General features: G+C 46.6%; 1 protein-coding gene across 1 annotated transcript; it reads right to left on the reverse strand.

The window, feature by feature from the left end:
* Window positions 1-3,123: 3,123 nt before the first annotated feature.
* On the reverse strand, window positions 3,124-14,374 carry ASB12 (ankyrin repeat and SOCS box containing 12). The gene is made up of 3 exons (XM_081179349.1): window positions 13,923-14,374; window positions 4,390-5,233; window positions 3,124-3,355 (listed from the first exon to the last, which is right to left on the reverse strand). Exons 2-3 carry the CDS (start codon window positions 5,210-5,212, stop codon window positions 3,222-3,224), a joined length of 957 nt encoding a protein of 318 aa, XP_081035475.1. The 5' UTR covers window positions 5,213-5,233; window positions 13,923-14,374; the 3' UTR covers window positions 3,124-3,221.
* Between the last annotated feature and the right edge of the window lie 8,906 nt (window positions 14,375-23,280).

The raw sequence follows: 23,280 nt of genomic DNA on the forward strand, positions 1-23,280 counted from the left end.
CAACATGGCCTATGGTCAGAATTGGCTGGGGCTAGGGGGAGCTTTGGTTCAAAACATCTAGAGGGGCCCCCCAAGTGTAAAAGAAAGAACCTTAGGAACTGACAATCCATCTGCCAAGTGAGTGGCTGCAGGCCAAGGTAAGTATTTCCTGAGGAGGTCCATGACTGGAGTGCCTGGATTCCTGCCCCCCCTTCCTCCAAAGCAATTGTTGGAGCTTCCAAGATCAACTGAAACAGCAGCACTGGGATGGAGAACAGTGCTTAATCCCTGTGCCATTTTCCCAGGCTAAGTCCTCATCCATCAAAGCTGCTGTCAGCCCTGGGGACAAGGAGGAAACACAGGAACCTGTTTCCCCAACCAACTCCGCTGCAGGGTTAAATGCTTAAAAAAAAAAGTTAGGGCAATATAGGTCAGGAAAATGGCCTGAGCATCCCTTCTCCCTGCAGTTACTCCATCTACATTTGGAGCCTGCCAGGACTGCTGTTAAGTAAAAATAAAAAAAAATAAAAACACCAGGAGATCCAATCATGCATTATACATTTTGGCCTTGCATTTGGATCAATAGTGGCATCTAGTGGTAGTGATTTTATATGCTATTGTTTTTTAAAACTAACAAAACAACATATCTCATCACTCATCTCAATATCATGTGAACTAGGCATTATTGCTTAGGGTTAAGACAGAGTATGGGACGTGGGTGGCACTGTAGTCTAAACCACAGAGCCTAGGGCTTGCTGATCAGAAGGTCGGCGGTTCGAATCCCCGTGACGGGGTGAGCTCCTGTTGTTTGGTCCCAGCTCCTGCCCACCTAGCAGTTCGAAAGCACGTCAAAGTGCAAGTAGCTAAATGGGTACCGCCCCGGTAGGAAGGTAAACGATGTTTCCCTGCGCTGCTCTGGTTCGCCAGAAGCGGCTTAGTCATTCTGGCCACATGACCCGGAAGCTGTCTGTGGACAAACACCGGCTCCCTCGGCCTATAGAGTGAGATGAGCGCCGCAAGCCCAGAGTTGTTTGCAACTGGACCTAACGGTCAGGGTAACTTTACCTTTTTTTAAGACAGAGCATACAAACAAGTCAGCTAGTTATACACTGGTCCATCTTTGAGTTTGCCTTTGTTCATCAATTCATCACCTTATAAAAAAATGTACAAGCATTTTAATAATAGTTGCAAAGTTGTTCCGGGGGGTTGTGAGGTGTGTTGGTGATGACAAGGGTACTAGCTAATCAGTGCCTCCCACAGCCAGCTTTTCCACAATTCAAACCATGCCATGGACATGCAGAATTAGTTTTTAAAACCAATTTTGTTTTGTTGTAAGCTAACTTAGAAGGATTTGTATCCTGAAGAGTGGGAGTATAAATGGCTAAAGTAGATGAATTAAATAAATTCAAAACAAGAAAGGTACATTGTGCTGAGTGTTCTGAGGTTGCTTTCAAAATTGCTCTATAAAAGTTGTGTCCTTTGCATTTTTAATTAATAGTTCTTAAATATTATCTGTATTTTGTAATGATGATATTATTTCAACCTGTTTCCCCTTTTTCTGTAGTTTGCTATTTGGAGTGTGTGTGCTTTAAAATGTAAACAATGTTCTCTCTGTCCCCCCCCCCATAGAATTAATAATGTTTTTTACAAGTAACACTACAAACCTATTATTGCATTTCTTATTCCTGCCAATCAAGAAAAAGGTAACATTCATTAGAGTAGTGGTTCCCAAGCATTTGAAAATTGCTGTCAGTATTGACAGAACACCTAATGATTTTTCTTCCCATTGCAGACATCATAATGTGGTGTACTAGATGCTGTATGATTTTAAATTGCATTTTTATTCCTTCCTTTTATTTTGCAATATGTCGTATTTTATATTATGACAAATTGAATTCTGTAGAATGAAAGAAAATTAAAGCATCAATATGAATACTGAATATGCCATCTCTCATCTTTGGGAGATGGCACAAATATCCACAATCCATGGCTGCCCCACTGGAGGCAACGGGAACAAACCAAAGAAAGAAAAACAAATGTTTCCTTTTTCTGCCTCCACCTGAGCTGGCTGCATTTAAGAAATGGTGGTAGCTCTACTGAGGATCTCACGGTCTCACCTTTTCCCTAGTGGGACTGATCTGTAAAATGCAGTTTTAGCCTGCTCCCATCCTACACACAGTTATCTGGGGTGAGTGGTGGGTGGGAAGGTAAGCCTCATTAGACTCAATAGGTACTTCTGAGCAGGCATGCATAAGATCAGGCTGTTAGCAACCTTGGTAGAAATGCCCTACACTGTAAGGGGGACCAAGATCTCAAACAGCTGGTCTGGCTGGGGCTGATGCAAGTTGCTGTCAGAGACATTTTGCTGCTGCAGACAAAACACTTAATCCCCCTGCCCCAACCCCATAGATCTGGGTCCCCTCCCTCTGTCTGACCTCGCCAATGCTCCCATGTTGCTGCCAGTCCCATCACTGCACCTGTGCCCTCACCTGTAGCTGCACTGCTGGCCCAACTTTGTGGCAAGGGTGCAGTGAGTACATTGTTGGTGGCAATGAGTGGGGCTTGGAATGGGGCAACAGGGAAGCAGAGAGGGGGTCAGATCTGCTGCATGAGGCAAATGGCTTCACCTTGCCTCATGCATGGGCTGACGCTGGTTGGAATCCAGAATGCCTGAAGGACACCAGATTGGGGAAGCCTGGTCGAGAACACCTCGGCCAGGTACTTTTAAAAAGAATAACAAAGTAAGGTGTTTAATCTAGAATATATCTACAGGATACGGTGAGGTTTTCAGTTTTCATTCCACTTGATCAACTTCTGCTTAAAGAAAGAAGAAGAAGAAGAAGAAGCGTTTGGATTTGATATCCCGCTTTATCAGTACCCGAAGGAGTCTCAAAGCAGCTAACAATCTCCTTTCTCTTCTTCGCCCACAACAAACACACAGTGGGGCTGAGAGACTTCAGAGAAGTGTGACTAGCCCAAGGTCACCCAGCAGCTGCACGTGGAGGAGCAGGGACGTGGATGAGTCCACCGCTCTTAACCACTACACCACACTGGCTCTAAAGAAAAATAAACAGTGTTCTTGCATAAATGCAGCATAGGCAATACTTACACACACACACAATAAATCTAAACAATGCCACCAAATCACGCTTCTTTCTATTCTTAGAATGTTCTTTTTTTGCTTTACCCTTAATCAGTTACAATATTTGGTAACCCTGGGCAGTTCCAACTTTGATCTTCAGTTACGACCGGTGTTTGAGGTAGTTCAGCAGCGACAGTGGGATATCCAGTTGATCCACAGCAAAGGGACGGTTGGCCAGTTTTAGGAACTTCCTGATTGCTAGTCTGCATTGCGACATCAAGGATTTGGGGATAGCTGGAACGGGAGTGGGGAGGAAAAAGAGAATGGAGAGACTATGATGATTGTACTGCTCAGCTTCCAAGCCCCCCAGAACTCCTCAATGTCTGAGGCATTAGCCAAGAACAAAAGCAGGGAGCTGAACAGAAATCTGGGAAGGCACTTTAGAGCAACACCTCAGGTGTTCATAATTTTGCTGTTCTAACATTTACTGAAATCTACATCCACCTCCTCGTGACAGACTGGGAGATGATCTGTCAGACATCAGTGTCTCCTAATCCTACCTGGAGATGCCAGGGATTGAACCTGGAACTTTCTGCTTGCAAGGCTGATGTTCTACCACTGAGCTATTCCCTAGTATTTGAAGTATTTGATCAAATTCTGGAGAGCTACCCTGAAAGATATATATGGTGAGAGGGGTGAAGCCAATGCACATTCCTTATAGGAAAAGTGGCTGGAGCCAAATACTGTTGGTAGGCCGGGCCACACATCTGATTAGGCATTTACACAATACAGGTGGACGGGTCCTAAATTTGCAACTGAGCACATTAAGGGGCCCTATCTATTCAATTTAAACAGTATTTGTTAATGTACAAAGTAGTTGCACTTTAGTGAATTTAGTTGGCTGTGTTTGCTTTAACAAGTAGGTCCTTTCCAAAGACAAGACATGAATGTCACAATAAAAAACAGCGAACCAAAAACAAACCCCTGTGTTGCAATAAGAACTAATCACAACAATACAAACACAACACGTAGAAAATATATAATAGAATAATGATATCATTAGCCTACGTGTTGTGTTTGTATGGTTGTGACAATAAAAAAACAGTGGCTGTGTACACACCGTACGTTTAAAGTGCATTTCTCTCCCCAACAAATCCTGGGAACTGTAGGTTACCCCTCACAGAGCTACAGTTCCCATCATCTTAAACAAACTACAATTCCCAGGATTCTTTGAAGGTGTGTGTGTGCTTTAAAATGTATGGTGCATACACAGTCAGTAATGGATGTTACCAAATGATAATAATAATCATCAAATGGGAAAACGTTACCTCTTTCTCTGGCCAACAAATCCAGCATCTCAGAGTTCACTGAGATCTTATCGAGCACAATACCCGGTAGGTATACATTGGCTCCAAAATCTATCAGGAGTTTGACAAATTCCGCTCCACATCCGTGCCTCAAGCAGATTTCCAGCAGACTCTTTGGGTGCTTAATGCGGGTGATCATCTTCTCATCAGTGCAGTTGTAGTTGGGATCCGCACCGTGGAGCAGCAGCATCTTGAAACACTCCAAGTGCCCATAGACAGCGGACAGGTACAAAGGGCCTGAGCAGGCAACAGAGTTGGCCGCCCACTCTGGGACTCTGGCTTTGACGTTGGCCTCTGCCCCATGTTCTAAAAGTTCTTGAAGGATGTCGATGTCCCCTTCTCTTGCTGCCGTGAGCAGTGGGGTGCAATTGTTGTGGATGCTGCCAGAAGGACTGGCCCCTGCCTCCAAGAGGGCAATCACGCAGTTGAGGTGGCCGTTGTTGACAGCTGTGAAGAGTGGTGTCTGGGCCTTCACGTCCAGGCTGTCCACTTCGGCTCCATGGGCCAGGAGGACCTTGACGCACCTCACGTGGCCCTTTGAAGCCGCCAGGCGGAGCGGGGTCCCTGGCACCCCCCAGCCGCTCCTGCTGTTGATGAACCGCCTGTATCTCTCTTGGCGCAACAGTTCGTCCAGAAGTCTGTAGTTGTCCTGGGAGACGGCGAGATTCAGCTCCTGTCTTTCTTCATCGCCTTCTTCATCTTCACTAGGCTGGAGCATGGAGAAAATCTTGGTTATGTCCACCAGGCTCATCTTTGCTTGTCTCTTGAGGGTGATTTTCATCATGAACTGTGCAATGCTAGAGAGCTATAAGGCAAAGCAAATAAACAAAACACAGTCACAATGTCCTGGTTATACATGGGATGCATGTGTGATAGGGGCTCCTAGCTGGTGGGATCGGTGAGCAAAAGTTATTATTATTGTTCATTATTATTATTTCATTTGTCAATTGCTTTCCATGAGGCATGCCAAAACTATTTACAATTAAAGCACACATAGAGCACAATTGCATATTTGAAAGCAGGTGTCACCGTTTTATATATTAAAACAATTGGGGGGGGGACCAATTATGGGATGCATGCTTGTATCCCCCAGGAGCTGTATGTTCACCAATTTTGTGGAAATCCGCCTCCCCACTGTTGAGGTCAGACAGGTCCCTTTACAATTGAACTCCTGGCCTCACTAAAGAAGAAGAAGAAGAAGAAGAGTTTGGATTTGATATCCCGCTTTATCACTCCCTGAAGGAGTCTCAAAGCGGCTAACATTCTCCTTTCCCTTCCTCCCCCACAACAAACACCCTGTGAGGTGAGTGGGGCTGAGAGACTTCAGAGAAGTGTGACTAGCCCAAGGTCACCCAGCAGCTGCATGTGGAGGAGCAGGGAAGCGAACCCGGTTCACCAGATTACGAGTCTCCCACTCTTAACCACTACACCACACTGGCTCTCAAGACTTTTTAATTTTATTTCAGGAGGCATTTTAAGTTTATGGGTTTAACCCATTTTTATTTACATTGTACTGTAGTCTTTGCACACTGCTTGGGGACTATATAAATTGTCAAAATGCATAAATAATATATAAGGTAGAACAACAATTTGAACAACATCAACACCATCTCCTACATAAAATTCATTCAAATTCAGCCAGGCACCAACAGGTATCTGTTTATGGGTTGCATTTGTAATAGAGTCCTGCGGATCAGCTAATAAGCAGGGATGGGGGGTCAGTGGAGCTAACGGCCAGTTTCTGCGATTTAGAAGGCAGTCATGGAGATCAAGCTCTCTGGGTTGAGTCACACATGCAGGTACATCACAGACTGCAACAAAAAGTGGCTATGTATACATTATTATTTCATTTGTCAATTGCATCAGGGCCAACACTGATGTCATATATAGAGAACTTGGTTACCAGAATTCTATTACTTGAATTTGGAAAGAATTACACTGGGTGACTATTCATGGTCGAGCCAAAATCAGCATGCAGGTACTTACCTTTAAAACAGCTTTTGACCCAAATATATGAAGAATCACCTTCCAAACCATCCTGTCTAAGCCGTAAAAACTTCAGTTATTATTCTTATTTATTATTCTGACAGTTTATTTGTTTACTTCTTAGTTACAATAGTCCCCAAGCAGTGTCTGATAAAGATAAAAAACAGCTAAAAACTATAAAATCACATATGACTCAAAATGCCAGCTGGAATTAAAATTAAAATTCAGTGGGCACTGAAAGTTCAACAGGGAGGGGGCCTGCCTGGCCTCAACTCTAAGGGATAAAATAGAGCCCACGATACTGAATGCATGGTTTCTAGCAGATTCAAGCCATGCATCTGTGTCATGGGGGATCCACTAATAGTGGCTCCTCACAGAGATCTCAGTGATCAAACAGGAATATAAAGTATCAGGTATCCTGGAGACAAAATGTTAAGGGCCTTGAAAATGAATACAAGAACCTTGAACCTGGTCCAGTGGTGTACAGGCAGCCAGTGCAAGCTTTTGAGTTATGTGCTGGCAATAGTTTGTCCCCTTCAACAGTCTAGCTGTAGCATTCTCCATCAGCAGGAATCTCCAGACCAGGCCCAAGGATAGCTCCATGTAGAGTGAACTGCAATTACTGAATCTTGAGGATACCAATGCATAAATCAGTGGCCAGACTTTCCCCATCCAAGAACAGTTGTAGCTGATAAAAGGCCTTCCTTACTGTAGGTGTGTTTTGCAGGTGCTCATGCAGAGGTGGGGAAACACAGGGCTAATTGTGACCCTCCATGCCTTTCTATTGGGTCCCCGGGATTCTTCCCAAGCAACATCCCTCTCTATCAGGCTGCACCCCTCACTGGACCTGGTCTGCACTCTCCTCCTGTGCTTTCGACTGGTTTGAAAGTATGCTTGAACTTCCTCTTGCTTGTCTGATGGAGAGTAGTCTGTCTGTCTGTCTGTCTGTCTGTCTCTCTCTCTCTCTGCATGTGTTTGCATGCATAGAAACTTGAAACATCTGACTTTTGCATGGTTGGAATCTAACCTACTCTACAAAGTCATATCCTTTGCTCCACCCACTTTTGTCTCTGGCTCCACCCACTATTAGCACATTTCCACCCACCCACCCCAGAAGGTTGGCTATACCCCTCAGATTGAAATAGTTTTCCCATCTCTGCATTAGAGAGAGACATTACTGCAGAAGCACCTTAGCAGTGCTGTGCTGTTTTTAATGTTTTTACTGTGTTTTATTAAATTTGCTTTTTTTACATGATTTCAGATCCATTATAAATTACTTTTAAAATGGTATGTTATATGTATTTTGCTTTCAATGTTTTAGCCTTGCTTTATTTTTTGTAAGCCACTTTTTTTAAAAAAAAGCAGGGTAGCGATAAATAAAATATAAATAAATTAATAATGATGATGACGACGATGATGTGTTTCTGCATGAGTCACTGCTTTGGATTTGACTTCATACCAAAAAAAAAGGTCAGATGCCTCATGAAGGAACAGAATAGGTTGGAGCATCACTGGATATAGGGCATTGCGTGCATTTCCCCCACGCAGGGTGCCAAGCTGAAGGGGGTGCAAAATTGAGAAGATCCACAACTGAGAATATCCATTTGGGCCGCCAAATGTTGGTCTTGCACTGGACACAATATTATGAATGATTACCAAAGTCTGCCCCTTGCAGGCAGGATCTTCTGTGAGTGGCCAATTTTTACTCTTGTCCTGATGCTATTAACATTTCAATCCGTAAAAATCACAAGTGCTTCTGCAACCTGAGATCAGGGTGATAGTAGTGGGGGCTGCATCAGATGTTAGCCAAAAAAAGGGGGGCAGAAATATATTCCAGACAGCCAGGGAGGCCCTTTGGAAGCCAATTCCTAACATTTTTCACTTGAAGGAATGCCAAACTCCACCTGCCCAGCTACAAAATGCTTTAAGCTCGGAGGAAGGGTAAAAAAAGAATTTCAGATGCATTCCATCTCCGAAGCATCCAAATATATCCTCTCAGTCAACCACCCTACTCCTCCATTCCTGCTCTGAAATGAGAGGCCAGAGCCTCCTGCAAAGCATCCATCTCCAGCTGCTCACCTCGCGACCTCAGCCTGGACAAGTCCACCCTGGTTTTGGAAACAGCCACCCACAAGCCTTAGTTACAGCCTATCCAGGAAGGCCTGCACCAAGATCTTGAGGCAAGTCCCCTAGGAGGAAAGGTTGCAACATGTGATTTGGAGAAAATGGGGAGAATTTTTCCCCTCCCTCTCATAATACCCGAAATCAAGGAATACAGGAGATGAAATACCAAATACAGAACCTAAAAATCACCCACCAGCCACACCACTGAAAAGAACTACCAGTATATATTAAAAGGATTGGGGAATTGAAAATATTTAAGCTGGTGTTGAATGGGCAATATAAGAACAGGCCAATGGCCCATCTAGTCCAGTATCCTGTTCACACAGTGGCTAACCAAACGCTTATGGAAAACCCCCAAGCAGGGCCCAAGCACAAGAGGCTTCTCCCCTCCTGGGGTTACCAGCAGCTGGTTTTTGGAAGTATTCAGAACATAGGCTCCATCATGGCCAGTAAGTAGCCAAGGACAGCCTTATTATCCATGAATTTTAAGCTACGCAAGTTGGTGGTCATCATTACCTCTTGTGGACACATGTTCCATTGCTTAACTATGAAGTGCATGAAGAAGCACTTTCTTTTTTAAATTGTCCTTAATGATCTTTCAACATTCAGATTCCTTGAATATCCACGAGTTCTAGAGTTATGAGATACAGGGCAGGGGGACGGGACGGAACAGGAGTTTTCTCCAGGCCATGCACAATTTTATTAATTTCTATCATGTCGCCTCTTACTTTTACTCTTAACTAAAATGTCCCAAACCCAGCAACCTTTCCTCATAGGGGCATTGAAAAAGCCTTTTTGGATGCCCTTTTCCAGCTCTGCAATATCTTTTCTGAGGCGATGCGATCAGAACTGTGAACTATATTCCAAAAGAGCTTGCAAGCCTATATAGAAAGGCATTATGATGTTTTATTTCCAATTCCTTTCCTAATGACCCCTCACATGGAATTTGCCTTTTTCACAGCTGCTGCACACTGGGTTGGCATCTTCATTGAGCTACCTACTATGACCCCAAGGTCTCATTCCTGGTCAGTCATCTCCCGTTCAGACCCCATGAGTGTACATGTGAAATTAAGATTTATTTATTTTTTTGCCCCAACATGTATCACTTTACACTTGTTTACACTGGGTTGCGTTTGCCATTCTACTTCTCATTCACTTGGTTTGGAGAGCTCTTCACAACCCTTTTGTACTAAGGATTCTGAATTGAGTACCATCCACCAACTTGGCCACTTCACTGCTCACCCCTGACTTCAGATCATTTATTAACAAGTTAAAAAGCACAGTTCCCAATACTGATCTTTGGAGGACTGCATTTTCTACACCCCTCCATTCAAAGAATTGTCCATTTATTCCTACTCTCTGCTACCTGCTACTTAAAAGGTAAAGGTACCCCTGCCCGTATGGGCCAGTCTTGACAGACTCTAGGGTTGTGCGCTCATCTCACTCTAGAGGCCGGGAGCCAGCGCTGTCCGCAGACACTTCCGGGTCACGTGGCCAGCGTGACGAAGCTGCTCTAGTGAACCGGCACCAGAGCAGCACACGGAACGCCGTTTACCTTCCCGCTATAAAGCGGCACCTATTTATCTACTTGCACTTAAGGGTGCTTTCGAACTGCTAGGTGGGCAGGAGCTGGGACCGAACGATGGGAGCTCACCCCGCCGCGGGGATTCGAACCGCCGACCATACAATCAGCAAGTCCTTGGCGCTGAGGTTTTACCCACAGCGCCACCTGCGTCCCACCTGCTACTTAACCAGCTCCTAATCCACAAGAGGACCTATCATTTTATTCCAGGACAAAAATGTGGGCACCAGGCGAGCTTCTTTAGGGAAACCATTTCAGAGCTGAGGGGACCACCACCAAAGAGGCCTCATCGCTACCCTCCAAACTTCAGGCTGGGGCAGCATACTGAGAGAGGCCTACCATAATGAGTTTAATGTAAAGAGGGGTACATACAAGAGGGGTGTTCTATACAGTCGTGCAGGACCTCAGCTCTGGGGTCAGGAAGCAGTAGGTGATGGGACCAGCAGCAAACAGGTCCAGCTTGCCACAACATCCTTTATTTTCTTCTTCTTCTTCTTCTTCTTCTTCTTCTTCTTCTTCTTATTATTATTATTATTATTATTATTATTCTATTTAAAGTCGAGGTGGCCAGCAAGGCAAGTACATTATTAGAAATGCTCGTTTTGTTATCTTTACTTTAACCACATTATCCTTTTCTTCAACAAAACGGGGCTCATTTCTAAATCAAGGCATTTAGCTTCAGGGCAGCAGACACAAACCCTATTTTATTCCCAATCTCATGATCATGCTATAGGTGAGTCTGAAAGTAAAACTGCACGTGAGTAGAGTATTTATTTTCTTATTCCAAATAATAATAATAATAATAATAATAATAATAATAATAATAATAATAATAATAATCTGGGTTGGCCAGAATGCCTTTTAGTTTTAACATATAAGGCAGAGCTTTCTAAACTTCACATATTGGTGACACATGTTTTAGACATGCACCATTTTGTGACACAGTAATTCAGTTTTACTAGCAAACTGGAACCATACTAACTTATTTCTAGCCCTGGGAGGAACGCAGGGAGCAGTTGCACGGCACACCTACACACTGCAGCTGACACACTAACATGTCGTAACACACAGTTTGGAAAGTTCTGATATAAGGAATGTAAAGAGCATGGTGTATGGGGGGGTGGGGAATGTTAATTGTGTGCTTCACAACCAAAGTACAGTGGTGCCTCGCAAGACGAAATTAATTCGTTCCGCAAGTCTCTTCGTCTTGCGAGTTTTTCGTCTTGCGATGCACGGTTTCCCATAGGAATGCATTGAAAATCAATTAATGCGTTCCTAGGGAAACCGCCTTCAGACCAGGTCCAGGGACAGTCCATCCCCGGACCTCTTCTGAAGGCTGGGGGGGGGGAGAGACAAGGGCTTTTCTTCCCACCCCCAGCATTTTTAAAAACCCCGGGACAGCGGAGGACTTCTCCCCTGTCCGGGCGATCTTAAAATGCTGGCGGGCGGCATTTTAAAATCGCCCCGGGACAGCGGAGGACTTCTCCGCTGTCCGGGGCGATTTAAAGGCCCCTGGGAAGGCAGGCAGGGGGGACAAAGACTTTTGCCCCCCGCCAGCCTTCAGAAGAGGTCCTGGACCTCTTCTGAAGGCGGGCGGGGGGCGAAAGTCTTTGCTCCCCCCGCCTGCCTTCAAAAGCCCTCCAGGACAGGCAGGCAGGGGGGAGCAAAGACTTTCGCCCCCCGCCCGCCTTCAGAAGGTGTTCCCGCCCCGCCGCCCGGCTTCGGAGCAGCGTTCCGAAGACGGGCGGCGGGGGCGGGTGTTCCCTCCCCCCCGCCCGGCTTCGGAGCACCGTTCCGAAGACGGGCGGCGGGGGCGGGTGTTCCCTCCCCCCCGCCCGGCTTCGGAGCACCGTTCCGAAGACGGGCGGCGGGGGCGGGTGTTCCCTCCCCCCCGCCCGGCTTCGGAGCACCGTTCTGACGCCAGGCGGCGGGGGTGGGTGTTCCCTCCCCCCTGCCCGGCTTCGGAGCACCGTTCCGAAGCCGGGCGGCGGGGGCGGGTGTTCCCTCCCCCCCGCCCAGCTTCGGAGCACCGTTCCGAAGCCCGGCGGCGGCGGGAGGAGGCGTTCCCGCCCCACCGCCCGGCTTCGGAGGAGGTCCGAGGACAGTGGGGAAGACGCGCTGCGCTCCCCCGCTGTCCCGGATATTTCCCTATGGGCTGTCGTCTTGTGAAGCAAGCCCATAGGGAAATTCGTCTTGCGAAGCGCCTCCAAAACGGAAAACCCTTTCGTCTAGCGGGTTTTCCGTCTTTCGAGGCGTTCGTCTTGCGAGGTATCACTGTAATAAATGTCTGTCTAAGGAAGCCCCTGTGAGAGCATTAAGGCCAGGGTCTAAACAAGGCTGTCATTGAGCATCTGCTTGGCATGCAAAAGGTTCCATGTTTAATCTCCAGCATCTCCAATTGGGGTTGGGAATGTACCCAGTCTGGAATTCTGGAGATGCTGCCATTCAGTGTAGACAAAACTAAACTAGATAGATCAAAGGTCTGAGTATAAGGCAGATTCCTATGCTACTGTGTAAAAAGGTAAAAGGACCCCTGATAATTAAGTCCAGTCGCGAACGACTCTGGGGTTGCGGCGCTCATTTCGCTTTACAGGCCAAGGGAGCCGGTGTTTGTCCACTTCCGTAGACAGTTTTTCCAGGTCATGTGGCCAGCATGACTAAGCTGCTTCTGGTGAAACCAGAGCAGTGCATGGAAATGCCCTTTACCTTCCCACCAGAGCGGTACCTATTTATCTACTTGCACTGTGTGTTTTCGAACTGCTAGGTTGGCAGGAGCAGGGACCGAGCAACGGGAGCTCACCCCATTGCAGGGATTCAAACCTCTGACCTTTCGATAGGCAAGCCCAAGCGGCACAGTGGTTTAACCCACAGCGCCACCCGCATCCCATTATGTTCCTGTGTACCCAAGCTTAATATTATTATTTGCATTATTATTTAGTCTGCAAATCACTTTCCACATAATATGCCCCAAGGTAATTTACAGGCATATCCTTCAAAACAGTCAGAATAATTTTTATAACAGTTACAAGGACAATCAAGTACAGTTTTGAAATTTGTGTTAATACATACCACAACAATTTTAATCAGCTGAATGGCCCTGAGGTGCACTTATTCCTTCCACAATCCCTATGGCAGTATGATAAATGAGGTTGGACTGGGACCTGGGAAACCAGGGTTCAAATCCTTGCTCAGTCCTAAAGTTCATTGGGTGACCTTGAACCAGTTGCAAGCTTTCAGCCTAACCTACCACACAGGGAGGTTGTGAGTGTGAAATGAGGGAGGAGGAGAACCATGTGTGCCACCTTGGAAGAAAAAGGTGGACAAAAATGCAAAAAAATAAATCTGCACAATGACTGTACACGAATGTAATACGTCTGTTGTAGGTGGAGACACGCAGTGGAACTCGGAATTAGAATCTTGAAAGGCTTGCACCACCATTTCTCAGGGCTTCCTGTCCGAAAACAACAGCTAAACCCATTCTAGAAACCAACAAATTTCACTTCCTAGCGGGGAAAAATATTCTGGTTTTGTCCAGGTACCAGGATTAATAGCCCCCTTCCCCGCCCCCCAAGTGTCGCAATCCATCCCCGCCACCTCCTCCGCTTAGTAGGCCAGGCCAAGTGGGCAGCGATCCAGCGCGTAGAAAGAGAGCCTGGGAATTGCTTGTATGCGCGCACTTGTGAACCGGCACCAACTCCCAGCCGCCCCGGGAAAAAACCGATCTGCCTCTCCAGGTGGAGGACTGAGAGTCATGGCCAGGGGTGTGGAGAGACGGGGAGGCCACCTGGCTGAAGATACTCACGAGCTGGTTGCTGGCCGGGCGGGTTGCGAGTCGCTTGGCTGTGCCTCGACGGAGCGGTGTCTGGTGAGCCGCCGGCCAGCCCGGCTACGTCGCCGCCGGGCCTCTGTGAGGTCGCTGGGGACCAGCTAGGGCAAGGGGCTGCCCCACATCGCGGGTTTCTCCCTGGGACAGAATAGCGAGAGAAGGGAAGGGGACCGGGGGGGTGGTCGTCGGGGCACCGACTAGGAAGGAAAGCGAAGGCTAGCGCCAGCCGGCTAAGTGGACAGCTGCGCTGCTGCCGGCCGCCGATCAAATAAGGGCTCTCGGGCTAATTTTAGCCCCCTGCTTGGGCGTCTTATCTGACAACTTCCATTCTTGGAAAGTGCAGCCTGCAGGAGGCAAGTTAGAAGGGCTTGGGTTGGGACCTGGACCTCGGGCCTCGCAATAGCACACGGGACGCATGGCGCAGATCAGCCTTTTGGTGCCCTGCAGGTCTTTTGGACTACAACTCCCACCATCCCCAGGGACTGCCGTCCAAAGCATAGGAATATATTGGGTCAGATCCATCCAGCTCCGTATTGCCTACACGGATTGGCAGCAGCTCTCTAGCGTTTCAGGCGCGGGTGGAGATGCCACGGGGGACTGAACCTGGGGCCTTCTATATGCCAGGCCGGTGCTCCACCAGTGAGCTGCAACCCTCCCCCACCAGAGGGCACTAGGCTGGAGAAGCCTTCCCCAGGTGATCTGTTCCCTTGCATGGGGATTTAGCAAAGGGGATGAGTAGGTTTATGGCGGTAACAAGGCACTGTCGGCAACAAGCTCTCAGGCCTGGAAGAGATTTGCAGTGCCAGGATTCAGCCCAGGAGAATGATGCATGTGGCTGCATACTCTTCCTGGCCGTAGCTGTCAACTTTTCCCTTTTCTTGCGGGGAATCCTATTCGGAATAAGGGAATTTCCGTTTTTAAAAAAGGGAAACGTTGACAGCTCTGTTCCTGGCCCTGAGTGGCCCCACAGCCTAGTTCAAGGATGAGGAGGAGCTTGGTGGCCTCCAGTCAGGGGGTGTCAACTTGAATAAAATATGGGGGGGGGGAGGCTCCAGGTAAGCCCCACCCCACATAATCATTCACAAGATGTGGCACGCACGCACACCATTTGAATGGCAATGCCCATCAACTTGGGGGAGGCCAAACCTTCTCAAATACACCTACAGACGGAAGTATCCTATCACCTCAGCCATTTCTCGACAAAAATACTTTTCAGCTGAGTTGGTTCAAACATTCAGCCACCACTTACCAAGTGTTCAGGGATCAAGTCCGGGGAAAATGTTTGCATTATTTATTTAATTATTGCAGTTATACCCCACCCTTTTCCTCCAAGGAGCTCATGGTGGCATACATGATTCTCCCCCCATCTCAATTACCAGTAATCACCACAACCACCCCATGAGGTAGGTTAGACTGGAAGAGGCAATGACTAGACCAAGTCCACCCAGTGAGCTTCATGGCTAAGTGGGATTTTGAACCCTGGTCTCTCCCAGGCCCTTGTTCCTACTCTCTAACCACTACACCAAACTCTTTCTCAGCCCTGGTTGATGCCTTTAGGATTAATGAATCTCACACATCCGGTCTGGAGAGGGAGAAGAATGTTCTGCATTGCCCGTGGCTCATATACTGTACACTCGTTGTCCCGTGAGCATCATTGGTCAAACAATTTCGTGGGACAGAAGTAAAATGAGATGGGCAGCAGAGGCTCCTGCAACTCTGAGATGATGACAACAACAACAACATTATCATCTGTCTCCCCAGTGTGTTTGGTTTATTATTAGACTCGGGAGAGAACGTGTTGCTAAAGCCATCTGCTGCAGACTCACAATGCCATTAAAGTGCCTGCAGGTTTAGAGATGTGTTTGCTTACTTGATTAACATGAGGATGGGATCTGGTGGGGAAGCTGGGCAATTTCAGAACTTGGACTTAATGCGTTTTGGATGGTTCCCTTTTAGGCCAGGTGTGGGCTTCAAAGGGTAGGTGGAGATCTACTGGTAGATCTCTGTGTGCACTGCAAGTTAGATCACAAGGATTTCTTACTCCTAGCTGTTTAATGATGGCAACAGCAAAGTGAACCACTAAATTATAGTGCTGAAACTATGGGAAACCCCCTGAATGGATTTGTTTATTTGTTTATTTATTTGTGCTTTTTATATCTCATCTTTCCTCCAAGGACGTCATGGGCTCTATCCCTTCCCCCATTTTATCCTCACAACCACCTTGTGAGGTAGGCTGAGAGGCAGTGACTGGCCCAAGGTCACCCAGAGAGCTTCATGGCTGAATTGGAGTTTGAACCCTGGTCTCAGTCCAGTCCATCACCCTAACAACTATGCCGCACTGGTTTTGCATGCAAGGACTGAGCTCAGTTCAGATCTGGGACTGGAAACAAAATCCTGAGCTCAAGATTATGTAATTTTAACTATATGTCTTCTGCGTCAGGCTTCAGCTGATGAATCTCAGGGTTACACTTTTACACCACAAATTAGATCCTGCAAGCTTGAAGTTTGCCGTTTTCTGCTTTAGAAGTAAATGTGTATCACCACCTGAGGTGAAGTGGGAATACAGTGGTACCTCGGGTTAAGTACTTAATTCGTTCCAGAGGTCTGTACTTAACCTGAAACTGTTCTTAACCTGAAGCACCACTTTAGCAAATGGGGCCTCCTGCTGCCGCCGCGGCACGATTTCTGTTCTCATCCTGAAGCAAAGTTCTTAACCTGAAGTACTATTTCTGGGTTAGCGGAGTCTGTAACCTGAAGCGTATGTAACCTGAAGCGTATGTAACCCAAGGTACCACTGTACAGTCAAACCTCGGGTTGACGTAGCTTCAGGTTAAGCATTTTCGGGTTGTGCTCCGTGGCGACCTAGAAGTAACGGAGCGCGTTACTTTCGGGTTTCGTCGCTCGCACATGCGCAGACGCTCAAAATGACGTCATGCGCGGAAGCGGCGAATTGCTACACAAACGGACGCGGGTTGCGTTCACTTCAGGATGTGAATGGGGCTCCAGAACGGATCCCGTTCACATCCAGAGGTACCACTGTATATCACTCTCTGCCTTTCTGCTGCACCCCCTTGCCCACCCTGCCACTTCTGCCACTGCCAAAACTTGGCAAGAGAGGTAGCATTCTGCCAAGGCCCTGATGCTCCTCTCCTCTGCTCCAGGGATGGGAAGGATGAGTGGAAATGTGAAGGTGCTAGACTGCCCCACTTTCACTGAACTTGGCAATGGCTAGGGGCATGGGCATAGCCAGGATTTTTCTTAAGGGGGCAGGCTTTTGTTAGGGGGGCAGAACCTCAGATTTGTATTGTATTGTCTATGTGGGGGCATTCCACAAGGCCTTCCCCAAAGGAAGGAACTGTAGTTAAGAGTGTTGGGAATTGTAGCTGTGCAAGGAATAATGTGTTTCAATTGTATTGTGTGCACACAGCTAAAAGTGCCCCCCCCCAGAAGGTGTAGAAAACAGCAGCTATGCTTACAGCTATGTGCTCCTATTGTGACCCTTGCTTTAAGTTGCATCTTGCATTGCAGATCCCACACTGTTTAGGAGGTTGGACTGGAGGACCTTCAAGATCCCTTCCAACACATTTTTTAAAAATGTTTTTAGCACATAGCTGGAAACAGTGCAGACTCAAAGGTGACAGAGGTTTCTGGTCTGGCACTTGAGTGCTCAGTGGGCCAGTCATTGAACTGTCACCACACACAGACATCCTGCAAGCTGTCATGTCGCAAGGTGTGGGTTGTATAAGGATTTCACCTCTTCTTCCCTTCCGTTTCCTGTGCTCAGCGGATCCTCTCTTGATCGAGTTCTCTTCCCTCAGTTTTCACCAGTTTACCATGTAGAATATCAGTATTACAGTGCCAGCCATGTGCCAGTGCTTGAAGGCACCAATGCACTGAATGAGAACGTCAGACCTGCTCCTGAAATACCTTCTGTAGGCATGATAGAAAGCAGCAGGTACACCAGGTTTCTGCTTGTGCTCAGTGACATAACCGGACATGTGGAATACTGTCACAAAGGGAGGCCTGGGGCATGTGCAGAGCGCTTGCTTCTCAAAACTGAACAACTGTGGTTTGCACCATGCTCTTAGGATTAGAGCAGGAACCTGTGCACTCCATAGATGTTATTGGACTCCAACTTCCATCAGCTCCAGACAGTACAGCCAGTGGTCAAGGATGATGGGAGTTGTACTCCAACAACATCTGGAGGGCTACAGTTTTCCCATCCTTAGATTAGAAGGTGGGGCTTTTGCAAGGATGGGGAGGCTGTAGCCCTCCAAAGGTTGAATTAACTTCCATCAGACTCATTAGTGTGGCTATGGGAGTTCCCACTGAGTAACATTTGGAGGGCCTAGTTCAGTGAGTGTAGTATGTAGGAGGATTTAGTCTAAGCAGGTCTCTTGGACATTAAAAGACTGCAGAAATGGTTGATCACATTAAAGAGTGTGCGGCTATTCATGCAGCGGCAATTTAGCCAGCCTTATCAGCCTCCTCCCCCCGGCCTCCCAGGGAAAGGCATTCTTGGATTTAGACTGGATGATTCCACACCTTAATAAAAGCAAACTGCCAGGAGAATTTATCTGACAGGTTGAAGGGTTTTTATCAGGACTTTGAAGTGGTAAATAAACAAACTAAATTAGTCACATGAGAAAGACGTCCTAGGATGGAAGAAAGAGAGCATTCCTTGGGGTTGGCTTTTGATTCTGGAGGCAACCCTGGCCTGATATTTCGGGCAGGGGCAAAGGAGTGTGTGTGGGAAAGAAAACAACTTATGCAAAGTGTTCAAAATTAAAAGCAATTGTCATCTCGCAAGCATATACCGGTACATTGGTACCTCGGGTTACATGCGCTTCAGGTTATATGCGCTTCAGGTTACAGACTCCGCTAACCCAGAAATAGTATATCAGGTTAAGAACTTTGCTTCAGGATGAGAACAGAAATCGTGTGGTTGCGGCGCAGCGGCAGGCTCCATTAGCTAAAGTGGTGCTTCAGGTTAAGAACAGTTTCAGGTTAAGAACGTACCTCCGGAACGAATTAAGTACTTAACCCAAGGTACCACTGTAATGCACTATTTATTTTTTAGCACAATATGTTTGATAAAAAATAAGGTAGATTATTGCGCCTCCTCTGTGAGAGGCGAATTGCATTATAATGTGATGTTTTCACTTCACACAAAAATGTTTGGGGGTGGATCACACACCTGGAGAGGGACTTTAGATCTGAAGGCGCGAAGAGCTGAGATTTTTCAAGGCTAACTATTTCACTGATCTATGCAAAAGTTAGTTTTTGTATAATGGAAGGATGGTGACTATGTTGCCTTCTGGGAATGTGTCCTGATTGTCACCCACTTTCCCTGTCCCATACAAATGAACGGAGCAAATGGAAACAGCTAAAACTAGGGGAAATGTGGGAGGAAGAATGGGCAGTGTTATGTACTGAGTTGAATAGGATCCAAAAGGCAGCAGTCTGATTGGTCCTAGAACAATAGGATTCAGAATGCAGCAATCTGATTGGTCCTAGAACAATGCAGCAGTATGGTCCGCAGGAGTCACCCAATCCAGCTACAGGTGGAAGTGAATCCACAACCTGATTGGCCTACAGTAGAATCCCAGAATTAGCCAATCACGTGTGGCCCATTGTGTAAATAATGTATATAAAGCAGATATTTTGGGGGAACTTTCATTCCTCACTACTATGAGCTGAATAAAGAGCATGAAATCCACACTTGACTCCGAGTATATTTCAGACAGACATGCTCATTTGAGGAAATATCACTTTAACTTAAGCATAGAATTGTAGAGTTGGAAGGGACCACAGCTAATGCAGGAGCTTTTTTGCCCAACATGGAACTCAAACCCATGACCCTAGAGTTCTCATGCTGTACCAACTGAGCTACTGGTCTGAATGGAGAAGGGCCAAGATTCCCAGATCCATCTCCCCTTAAAGTAAAGCAGGTCTGGGGAACATGTGGCTCTTCAGTTGTTGTTGGACAGAAACTTCCTTCAGCCCAGACAGCATGGCCAATGGTCAGGGATGATGCGAACAGTAGTCCAAAAATATGCAGAGGGCCACAGGCTTCCCAGTCCTGAAACAGAAGACTTTTGCCAATAAAGAAAGTAGGAATCATGACCCACTCACTGGGCACCACTGTTTAAGGATATTGACAAGCAGGAAGGTGTGGAGAGGAGGGTAACCAAGATGATGAAGGGTCTGGAAACCAAGCCTTAGGAGGAACATTGGAAGTTGGGTATGTTTAGCCTGGATAAAAGGAGACTGAGATATGAATAGCCACTTTTAAATATCTAAAGGCCGTTCACATGGAAAACAGAGTAAGTTCGTTTTCTCCTGCACCAGAGGGTAGAACCCAAATGAATGGATTTAAGATAACTTAAAAGAAAAGAGATTCCAACTAAACACCAAGAAGAACTGTCTGATGGTAATAGGTGTTTGACAGTGGAATAGACTCCCTCGGTACGTGGTGGAGTTTCCTTCCTTGGAAGTTTTAAAGCACATGTTGGATGACCACCTGTGCTTTTGTTGAGATTCCTGCTCTGCAGGGGGTTGGACCCTCAGAGATCAACAGCCATATTCAAAAATCTGAGGAGTTCTCACATGGATTACATAGCAAGCTTGTTTCTTTTCTGCCCCAGAGAGTGGGACCGGATCCAATGGAGTCCATTTGCAAGAAAGGAGATTCCAAAAACTAAATATTAGGAAAAACTTTTTGATGGTGAGAGCCATTCAACAGTGGGACAGACTACAGTTTTATGATTCTGTGACCACCATGGGCCTAACAGAGGAGTGGTGAACATATGTTCCTGGCATGTTTTGGGAGTACAACTCGTACCATCCTGATTGTTGGCTAGGGATAACAGAGTCCAACAACATACTATGGGCAGGCTCCCCATCCCTGACTCAGAGGCTTGCTTTCTGCTGTCTGTAGTTTAGATTGCATAGGGCAGTGCTGGGGAACCTGTGGCTTTCCAGGGCAGTAGAATTCCAGGTCCCATTAGCCCCAGGCAGTATAGCCTGTGGTCAGGGATGGTGGAGGCTTTAATTCAGCAACATTTGGAGAGACACAGCACTGGCTGAAGCAGGATCGTAAAGCATGAAATATTAGTGCCCTTCTTATGGGCGACATAATATACAGTGGTACCTCGGGTTAAGTACTTAATTCGTTTCGGAGGTACGTTCTTAACCTGAAACTGTTCTTAACCTGAAGCACCACTTTAGCTAATGGGGCCTCCTGCTGCCGCCGCACCGCTGGAGCACGATTTCTGTTCTCATCCTGAAGCAAAGTTCTTAACCCGAAGCACTATTTCTGTGTTAGCAGAGTCTGTAACCTGAAGCGTCTGTAACCCGAGGTACCACTCTATATATGCAGCAGAGCTTCTCTCCCTCTCCCTCTTTAATGTGCCTAATTTGAACAAAAAGGTTATGTTTCCCCTGCCTTTCCTGCTCTAAGCCGCTAGAGGGCACAATGGTACTAGATTTTCTGGAAAGAAGACCAACATCCTAGCATTACCAAGCTAAAGAATTGATGCCAATTGCTGGATAAGAGTAGGACGGGAACACAGATAAGAAATATTTAAGAAAGAGTTCACGATGACATGAACTGCTTGATAGTGGAACAAAGAGTCTTTGGAAGTGCTCAGTTCACCTTCATTTGAGATTTCCAGAGGGCTGCCTAGCAGTAGATTTCCTCCAGTGGTACAGGGTTGGGCTGGATAATCTTTTAAACCTTTTCCAATTCTGAGTATGATCTTATAGAAGCATCTACTTCCTGTTTTAAACTAACCTGAACTACTTATGTCTGAACTTTGGGATGGTTGGGTGTACCTTTGGTTACCTTAAACTTTAAATTAAACTATGGTTTGTTGAAAGAAGTCACAATCAGGTCATGGTTGTTGATCTCAGCTTATTAAGAAACTACAGCTAAACCAAGCTCTCCACAATTCAGACATAATGACAAACTTTGGCTAGTTTAAAACAGGGAGCAGGTGCTTCCAATTTTCTTACACCCACACTGAATGAGAGGGTGGGTATGCAGGGACTGTGCCCATAGTTTGAGCAGGAACATCGGGTAATGCCTAGGCTTACACCTGGCATCATACAGCTCTTGAGAGACCTATGCCAACACCTGGAGCTGGCTTCTGTTACAGAACTCCTAGCAACATAATAACAGCAGGTGTTGTTCAAGAAAGCACATAAACCTCCCTGCTTAGCTGGATTCAATCAAGAGCCACATGGAGAACCGTTTTAACCAGGAAATTAACTTCTGTCTGGAGACTGGTTAATCCTTCCAGGGTAGCATTTGCCATAGATTTCATTATCTGACCTTAGTTGATTCATAAATACCCCACCCCCACTACGGGGTATTTGAATACATTCAATGTTTTTTTAAAAAATGTCTCCTTTAATCTATTTCCTCACATCCCTTTGTTGTCTGGTCTGAAAGGGTTGGTGTGGATAGAATGAATATCCAGAAGGGAATAAGGTCCCTAACGTGCATGTTGCATTTGAAGCGAGTGTCAACACTTTGCCCACCCAGGTGCCACAAACCCCAAATATTTTCTTGGGTAACCCAAATCACCATATTGTTCTGTTGCCTTGATCAGGGTCATGGGAGCTTTGGATCCCTGCCATTTATTCAATTTGACTTACTGAAATGTGCATACGAATAACCTGTGTCATTACCTAAATTGCTATTAGCCCTGTGTGAAATATCTATATAAATCAGATATTCACATGATCTTCCATAATTTCCCACCTCCTTTCTCCGGTTTCTTCATGAAACGCGAATGTATTGTGCCAACATACACATATTTTCCCAGACAAATACTGCATCTGAATTCAGGTGCCACTCAGCTGAGGTGAGGACTGCAGGGCCTGCTCCCTTCCAAGGCCTTTCCCAGCTGGCCCAGGGGGTGTGGCCCATGCCCTCACTCTCCCAGCTACAGCAGGACTCCTGTGGCAGTGCCTAGAGAGTGGGGCTGGACTCATTTGGAACAAACCCTTGGGGAAGTGCAGGATTGTTCCGCTATTGCTTCCCTGTTCCAAGTGGCTAATGTGTTTTAAAATGTCCTTAAGCAGTCAGTGGCATTTTAAGTCCCCCCCTTTTGTTTTTTTGGGGGGGCAGGGGGGTGGCTTGGATATCTGGCTGGGGATTAATTTTAGTACAGTGGTACCTCGGGTTACATACGCTTCAGGTTACAAACTCTGCTAACCCAGAAATAGTGCTTCAGGTTAAGAACTTTGCTTCAGGATGAGAACAGAAATCGTGCTCCAGTGGCGCGGCAGCAGCAGGAGGCCCCCATTAGCTAAAGTGGTGCTTCAG

The sequence above is a fragment of the Podarcis bocagei genome (assembly GCF_964188305.1).
Source record: "Podarcis bocagei genome assembly, chromosome: Z".
NCBI lineage: Eukaryota > Metazoa > Chordata > Lepidosauria > Squamata > Lacertidae > Podarcis > Podarcis bocagei.